The 8919-nt window shown below is 45.9% G+C and overlaps 1 protein-coding gene across 1 annotated transcript; it reads right to left on the reverse strand.

Moving 5' to 3' along the window:
- Window positions 1-1189: 1189 nt before the first annotated feature.
- Window positions 1190-7580, reverse strand: LOC311360279 (putative glutamate receptor). The gene is made up of 10 exons (XM_084480388.1): window positions 7470-7580; window positions 7167-7239; window positions 5116-5147; window positions 4854-5033; window positions 4538-4761; window positions 4240-4334; window positions 3261-3478; window positions 2919-3138; window positions 2001-2251; window positions 1190-1621 (listed from the first exon to the last, which is right to left on the reverse strand). The coding sequence occupies exons 2-10, from the start codon at window positions 7228-7230 to the stop codon at window positions 1523-1525; spliced, it is 1383 nt and encodes a 460-aa protein (XP_084336514.1). The 5' UTR covers window positions 7231-7239; window positions 7470-7580; the 3' UTR covers window positions 1190-1522.
- Window positions 7581-8919: the final 1339 nt, after the last annotated feature.

Here is an 8919-nt window from a genome sequence, read left to right on the forward strand (position 1 = left end):
GAGGAGCAGAGAGGCCTTACCTCTGTGGGCTCCGTCACGCCGCAACTGCGTTTCTTCATCGTAGATAGTCGAAGTAGTTGACTGGTTTCAGCAATTGCTGAAAGAAAAGGCAGGACAGACACTGCTCTGCACCGCTTTATATACACGGTGCCGTGGGGAATGTGGGCGGTGCCCACGTTGATTGGTGCATAGCTGAAATTTTCAGTGTGTGCGAGCACGTGCACGGGACAAGCCCATAACTGTGTGTTCACACCAAAAGACACATTTTTCGCCTGGTCATGCTGTCGCCGAAGTTTTGTCGCGCGACAAATCATAATATGTCGCTGTGCAGTTATGTCAGGCGAATTTTGTCGCGCAACATCTTTTGCCCGCCAACGGTGCTTTATGCCAATTCATTCTCATCAACCATGGCCGAGATAACACCATTGCATGTCTTTACCTGTTGTGGAAGAGGGAGAGACGTCGGAATGCCCGTTGTTTATGGGTTCATAATATCATCCGGAGGCGCACACAGCTTTGTGCCGTGATATTATATATATCGTATATATTATATAATATCATAATATTATATATATAGAGCTCCGGGAGTCGCAAACGGCAACAATCACTTTCTCCTCCAAGCTGCGGTTCACTGCGGAGTGCAGGGAACGGTTGGCCCGGCCGGTTGAACGCTGATTGGCTGTTTTACGTTACTTCACCCAGGGAGTGAACGCTGATTGGCTGTCATCACGTGAATGTCGCTGAAAAGTTCAAATATTTCAACTCCAGCGAAATTGTCGTGCTGCAAATCCTCGTGAACGCGCTCGCCCATGACAGGGCAAAATGTCGCACCATCAATCAAATCTTGCCGCAGGTTTTTCTAGCGACAAATTTCTCTACGTTGACTTTGTATGGAATCGTGTCGCCCCGTCGCGTTTGGTGTGAACACAGTTAGGCGAAGCCTAGACGGCGTAGCCTACATGAAATAGAACGTTAGTTCATTAATTATTACATACTTTTTATACATTAAAGTAACTAAACTATGGCTGCGGTCAACATTATTTATCATGCAATATTTGGGATGCCATAATGGTAGTTCATATTTCAATACACCAAAGAATACCACTTCCAAAAAAATCTTTATTTCATCAATCCTTTATTTAATGTAAAATGGTGACGAGCTGACTTGGCAGGCTGAATCTGTTCTTGCATATCATGGATTATTGCTGTTACACTATAGCCTAGCAAATGTAACACCTTGCAATGTAGGCTTTTTTCATTCATAATACACTTTCTTGATAGCAGTTTTACACTCACGTCTGTGAACACGAAGACGGTGCATTTCCAGTTATTTGAATGGTTAAGAAGAGGCAGCTAGAAAAAGGTTAAAAGCAATCTATAGGAATGTGATACCTATCCTCACTGGAAAAAAAAATAACCTCTGTCAGTTATAGCTGCTTCCATTCAGAATGAGGTCCTACAATTGGTTCCTTCCAACTTTGAAACGCCACTATGAGCGTCTGGGCATCTCTTCTCAGGTCTGTTACGCCTTGCTCTTGTCTGAGCTCTCCTGGTCCGTGCTCTCTGCCGTGCCTCTGAAACGCTGAGCTAACTCTGTGGACAGCGCTGAGCAGCACGACTTCTAAAAACAAAAACAGAGAGAAACACACACAAAACACATTTAAACACAACACACACAACCTTGAAGAAGTTCAACAATTACATTTTTGGAACTTTATTTTTCAACTGACCAGTTAAAGGGTCCCTATTTTACCACCAGGTGTGGTCAAATGATTATATTTGACCACCAGATGTGGTAGATGGATTAACATAACATCCCACCCTGGTCTCTGTGCCAACTCGTCGGCTGATTAATCAGGGTGGACACTTCCACATGGGCTGCCACTATAGAGTGCGTTATGAATGTGCTGTGTAATGGCCCTATAAATCAAGGGTGGCAGTTGTTTCCGGCATTCCTTCTGAACCTGGAACGTGTCTCCACCCAACACGGTCACCATTACCTTCCCATCCTTGGCCAGGTTCCGGGCCTTGGACAGGAGCTCCAGCAAGGCTATGAGGAGGCCCAGGCCCAGGCCCAGCCCAAGCAGGAGGAAGAGGCCCAGCAGGTTCTGGAGCCCCAGTGCGTTGGCAGAGTGCACGTCCTGGCTCTCCACGCAGTTGTTAGGCCACCACTTGTCATGCAGGTAGGTGAGCTCCCCGCCCTCGCTGAGCTGCAGGATGGCCACTGTCAGGTTCTTCAACATCGGGGAATCTGAGGAAGGAAGGTAAGGAAGGAAGGAAACAAGGATTGAGGTAGACGACTGGTGTATTTTGAGGGGAGAGAAAATGACAGATGAGAAGACACATCTCCAACCCGGAAGGTCTAGAGCTGAGCTGATGATAAATAGTAGTCATTTGTCGTTTAGCAGGTGCTTTTATCCAAAGTGACAAACATTAAGAAAATTGCATTTGCTTGCACGGATACATGTCTTTTAAGAGCAGGTGGGGGCTAGGCACCATTCTCTAGGATTCCTGCAGGTATATTGAAGCCCCGGACCCAGTAAGTGACTTTTAAAGTCGGGGCCAACTTCGGCCAATGTACATACTCCTGGTCTTGACGATCAGTCTTGCACCGAGCTGCATCGTCGGGTCGATGCCAAACACATGAAGACTCTACTACCAGATCAGACTTCAACCCAGATCCACACCGACTGAGTCAGCCCTTTAATCGGCGGCTTGGTCACCTATTTGGTAGGTGCCTTGAGCAACATTTGGGCTTCAGCCAATCAGGAGAGGGGAGGGAGCTTCAAAACCCCAAAATCCACAGCCTACCTGTAGGCATCCTTGAGCAAAATATCCCTAACACTTACCTGCTCCTTAATGACCTGTATCTAATAAAACAATCACTTAGTAGCTGGGTGAGGGTGGCAAGCATTTACCAAGGGGTGCTGCGATGGCGTAGGCCCTCATGGCCACAAGCTCCTCGGAACGCGTCAGTGTGCAGTAGCGACCCACGGCCAGGTCCAGAGACACCGCCTCGCCGATGAAGGCAAAGTTCCCCTCCCGAGCTCGAGTAATGCCTTCCTCCATGCTGGCCACATAGGAATTACTGCGCTCCATGTGCTGGTAGATACGACGGAACACTGGGTTCTTTGAATTCTGCAAAAGAAAAGACTTGTTAACAAACGGGTCTCTCTTTCTGAGGTTTCTGGGTTCAGGCATCTTGCTCATGGATGCCTAAAGTAGGTAGGCTGGGGACTGAACCCAGGGCATCAACACACCTTAAAGAAGGACTTTGAGGAGCCACCTTCCACAGTTCCGTAATCGATGACATCCTGGTTGGAGAGGTCCTCAAAGTTCTTGATGGACGCGTGCTTGTTATCGGTGTGCTGCATGTGGCTGAAGTTGGCAAAGTAGAAGACCAGCAGCAGAATAGCAAACACCCACCACACGGCACTCACCAGACGACCGGACAGCGATTTGGGGTGAGGACCAGCACCTGGGGGACATTAAATACAGTGAGTGACTGGAAGCGAGGTCCTCATGGTTTTAACGGTTACAGTCAAATTATATTTCTGGGTCGAATCTCCGGCGCAGGAGCACTACAGGTTCTACATCACTTATGCAGCTTGTAACTACACAAAATATAACTACAGTCCTGCCTCTGAATCATGTATGATAGAAGAGCTGGGGTAGTTTTCATTTTTTGACACACAAGTATGACTTCATTATAAAGATCATCAGGTGTGACGTAATATACACCCTCAGTGAAAAAAAAAAATGGCAAGAGCACAAGAGATAGAGAACAAGCAAGGCCTTAGGAGAGAGAGGGAGAGACAAAGAGGGAGAGAGAGAGTGACAGAGACAGAGGAGGGAGAGAGAGAGACGGAGGAGGAGAGAGAGAGAGACAGGAGGAGAGAGAGACAGAGGAGGAGGGGAGAGAGAGAGAGATAGACAGGGTAGTGGTGGTGGAACAGGTACAGTGGTCAGCTTGAAAGAGTAATGATCTATTTATATAACTTATGGTGGACCTCTCAGAATCATCAGCAAAGTACCATAAATGCAAGCACCTTCATATAAACCCACTGTGCAGCTACGATGGCTATTTGATGCGGTAGCATAATTGTGCCTCAGGGTTCAACCAAAACAAACATTAAGTTAAAAGAAATACGATGAGTGCGCCGTGACACAGCTACTCGAAGGGAAGAAAAATAGATACATTTTTAAAATTCTAGTACTTTTGTGGAGGGGCTGCGTTACCTTGCAGGGTGAGGGCCCCAGTGATGTACCAGAAGCTGTGTACTAAGGTGAAGCTTTGGCCCTCGGCCTCTGGCTCCCACTCTCTAGGACTGATCCTGAGCATACCGGATATCAGAATTGGATTGGATTTTGGATGTATTGAACATAGTGATGCAGAAAGGAACCTTCTTCTTTCTATAATAACAACTCACCCTTCCATGCTGTATTAGACTAGTAGGAATGTATGGGGTAAGATCATCAAACTTTGAATGAGAGGAACATCAGTTTCTGCTGACGTTTCATGGAAGCACTCACTCACCTAGCCACCAGGAAGACACAGAGGCCCGTGAGCAGGAAGGCGACGAGCACCCCGACCCACATCTCCATGGAGAAGGGCGACAGGAAGCCCAGGGGGTGCTCCTCATGGGCCATGTCCTTACGCAGGAGGAAGCTCAGCCCCGTCTGCATGAACGGCGTGGTCATATCCACCACCTGCTCTCTATTCGCCGTGACAGTCAGTGGAGCCACGGCCAGGTCAGCTTCCTAGAGGGACAGAAGGACCAAAAACTCAGGGATAAAGATGCAAGAAACCAGGCGTGGTCACTAGAGGGTGCCGTTCGACCCTAGATACTCACCCCTCGCATCACATCGCCGATCATGCCGGACCAGGAGCCGCTGGCATCGGGGGCGCCATAGCGTTGGTCTTTCACTAAATGGACTTTGTATGTGAAGCCAAGCTTCTGGGAGAGCTCGGCGATGAGGTCGATGCAGTAACCCTCCAATTCAGAGCCTCGGGACATGGTGTATGGGTCATCCTGAGGACAGGAACACACTCAAATGTTTACTTTAAAGGATAGTCATTTTCATTAGCCTGTTAACCAGGGAGAATATAAATACCTTGATAGTGGTGATGGATAGCTCCTTGGCACCTAAGAGAGAGAAAAACAATCAATTCAACTCAAACTGCTATTGAAGAAACCGGGCATTAGCACCGGCACAAATTAAAAGAGGATTTGTTTGAAAAGCCAGTTCTTCGCTCTGCCCAGGCTTCTGGGTTTTCTGCTTTGAGATCACTTGGATCTGAAGGCCAGGGACTCTGAAGTCCTAATGAAGCATATCAGATCCTTGTTCTTTGCCATGGAACTATGTGAAAAGCCAACAGAGGGACAATACCAGTGTTCATTGAAAAGACCTACGTTCTGTAACCACAACGACAACTGCTTTCAATCGTTCCCAGGTTTGCACAAATCTATCTGTGGTTGCCAAACCTTTTCTCTCTTTTTGTGTTTTTGTTATGTATGTATAACCATTATTTTCTATATTTTAATCTGAAACTATGAAAAAAATGGCTCCTAGAGGAAAACTACCAAATTAGAGAGGGGTCATGCCATACCAAACGTTCTGTCCATCCCCGTTCACCCCACTGTGGGTCTGGTGAACTCGCTGTTATTCAGCTCTGGGGGACTTCCCTGGCTGGGACCAAGGGCCCCCCCGCGGAGACATGTCTGCCTCAGACATAACATAACCCAGCCGGAGTAGACCGACGGGAGGGACGAGGGTGAAGGGAGAGGATGAGGGAGGGAGAGGATAAAGAGAGGGGGAGGATGAAGAGAGGGGATGGGGGAGAGGACGGAGGGTAAGGACCAAGTTCCTTTAGGTCGGGTCAGAGTCCCGACGTGGGTATCAGAGACTGTTGATCTTAAATACATTGCACTTTCTAAAATGCTTTTTTTTTTTTTAACTTTGCCTTGTTTTCAATCCATTTTACTTTTTTACTTATCTATTATATTCTTTTATTGTATGACAATGTTTATATGTGAAGCACTTTGAGTCTGCCTTGTGTATGAAAAGTGCTATATAAATAAAATTGCCTTGCCTTGCCTTGCTGAAGAGATGGGGAGAGAGGAGGATGGGATAAGATGGAGGGAGGAGATGGGGGGAGAAGATGGCGTAATGAGAGCTAGGGGGAGGGAGGAGAGAAGAGAGGGGACGGATGCAGGATAGACGCAGAGGATGGGAGAAAGGGAGAATGGACAGAGAGAGAGAGAGAGAGAGGCAGGAAGCAAGGGAAGAGACACGGAGAGAGGAAGAAGAGGGAGAGAGAGAGTGAGGGGTGAGGAGACATGCCAGAAGCACCGCTGCTCCAGCATGGATGCAGCCCTCACAGAACCCTCAGCGCTGAAGGACATGACACTGACAGCCTGCTCTGGAGGGGATGGCTCGAACCCCTGTACTACAGGCGGAGATGCCTGTCAGTTCATGGCCCGATGGAACCCTCCCCCCCTCCATCTCCTCCACCCTCAGACCGTTAATTTATTCATCGCGGTTCAGTCCGTGAGAAATGGCAGTTGGCCACAGCACCCCCCTACACCCCCCTCAGACCATTAATTGATTCATCTCGGTTCAGTCCGTGAGAAATAGCAGTTGGCCACAGCAACCCTCCCTCTTCACCTCTGACAAGAAGCAGATAGTGTCATTCATCATCCGCCGACTAGTTGTTTTTTTTTGGAATTTACAATTCACAAGTGCAACGATTTGCAAATTTGGAAAAACATATTTTCTTATTTCAACCATTGCCAAGAGCATCTAATGTGAACAAACGTAAACATTTCATTTTTCTGCCAGGTCACATTACCTATTTTCATAATCAAAATGTAAATGATGGTTATATCACAAAACTTTAATGAATAACTATAGGAAAACCTTGAGTGTATCGTTACGTAACCGCTAAGTTCAGATGGCAGGGGCCAAAAGACTTTCCAGAGAATATCCTGGAATTCATATGAGGTTATATCCTCTACTCAGTATAACAAACCACAGCTCAGCAAGTATTAAATACAGAAAAAAGTTACAAAAAACTAACTTAATTATAGAGAAAATATGAACGTGTGTATAGATTTTCGCCGTGCTTTGGGGAGCCATTAGGAGTGGTATTGCGTAGGTCTTACTGGTGCTGTGTGGAGCAGAGATGAGGGCTGTGACACACAGACAAACTGCCAAGTACCCATCCATGATGCTGGCCTAAAGAAACAACACAACACACAAAACCATACAAATTAAGTTGAATTGCCAGTTATTCGAAATTTCATTAGTGTCCAAAAGTATTTTTGAGGAAAGTTTTAAAAACATAGTACATCAAATAAATGATTATAATAAATATTTTTTTGGGATTATAATAATGATTGAATTATTTTCAATAATTAAATGCCATTTCATTACATTCATATTAAAGTACGAAAAACATGACCTACCTGACACAAAAAAAATTAACAGATGAAAAAGAATCTAAAGAATAGAAATCGATTCAACTGAACTAATTTCTATGTGTACGGCCTCTTGACAACTGAGTGGGGCTGGAAGTGGCGCTCGCAGGAGTGGGACTGTTGGGGTGTTGCTCAAACAGGACAAAAAAAGGCGGGGTTTATAAGGGAGGGAGAGGAGAGGGGAGGAAACCGGGCTGAATAACCACAGAAGCAGGAGGATAACATTGTTGTGCAATCCACGACCTCCAGATGTTTGGCTGAACTAATACAGGGCTCTCACCCTGGGCTTTTTTTCCCTCACTAAAAAGTAAATTTCCATTAGGTTTTAAAAAATAAAAAAGACATTTTCTTTATGATCAAAAAGTATAAATAAAGTCAACATATAAGTATACTATATGACTATATGATCAGTTTCTTATTACCACAATCAACCTATTCAGTGAACAGAGCTTGACAAAGGGGAGGAGAAATACCTTCTCTAGTTTTTTAGTCTTTTTGGAAAGAGGCAGATACAATTCCATGACTTGTCTCAAGAATCTGGCAAATTCCCTGACTTTTCCTGTCTGGAATTTGGATTTCTGGAAGGTCAAGGACCTGACCTTCCAGAAAATTACCTTCCGTTTGAATGATAAGTGCACGACACGTAGGGGCTCAGGTGGCTAAAGCTGCAACTTAAGAGTTCAATTGAGACAAGTACTAACTGTACAATCATCAGAGAAAACAATACAGCTGGCTGTTGACAATCCAGTTGATCCTCATTTGACGGAATTGGAAGGATGATGGACGGAAGAGAAGATGTACTTTATTTTTCCCAGATGGGCAATTCCGAGAGTTACGTACACACCGGAGGCTCATTCCACTCCCATCCACTCTCAGTGGAACCGGAATCACTCAGATCAATCATGATAAGGCTTGAGAAAGTCACAGTAAACTTTGAAGAGCAATGAACTGGAGAGTGTGAGGATAATAAGAGGCTGTTCACAGGATGTTTTTCTGTATGAGGAAAATGACCATCAGACCCGTTTCCTGTAGGGTTAGGTATGTAACGTCTTCGCTTACCACGATGTATCTAAATAAATCGATGCTGCTCAAAGCATTTCAGCCAATTACATTCAAACTTTCAGAACATACAACAGTAACCTCCAGCCCATGTATCCTATTGATCTCACCTGCCTAACGATCTCACCATGTAGTTGTGTAGAGTAGCTCGGACTAGCCGAGACATCTCTCCCCACCGCCTGTTCACCCTCTTTGCAACCAGCCAACATCAAACAGCGTGGTAAGCACACATCTTCCACTATCCCATCTCCGACATGAAGGGGGGGGCCTAATTCACTATGGAACAAAAACTAACCCTTCTTGGCCCCCGGGGGAGTGCTCAAGCTTTCTCGGTTGAAGGAGCCAGACTGTGCCAAATGGCCCAGATAAAAACAGTCTT

Source organism: Micromesistius poutassou, assembly GCF_964030765.1.
Source record: "Micromesistius poutassou genome assembly, chromosome: 15".
NCBI classification, from domain to species: Eukaryota; Metazoa; Chordata; class Actinopteri; order Gadiformes; family Gadidae; genus Micromesistius; species Micromesistius poutassou.

What these genes read in the sequence shown, in the direction of transcription:
- LOC311360279 (XM_084480388.1), bottom strand. Translation starts at nt 7,230, where the DNA reads ATGGATGGGTACTTGGCAGTTTGTCTGTGTGTCACAGCCCTCATCTCT. An exon ending in TATCCATCACCACTATCAAG is followed by an intron (nt 5,034 to 5,115) that starts GTATTTATATTC and finishes TCCTGTCCTCAG; the next exon opens with GATGACCCATACACCATGTC. An exon ending in TCGGCGATGTGATGCGAGGG is followed by an intron (nt 4,762 to 4,853) that starts GTGAGTATCTAG and finishes CTGTCCCTCTAG; the next exon opens with GAAGCTGACCTGGCCGTGGC.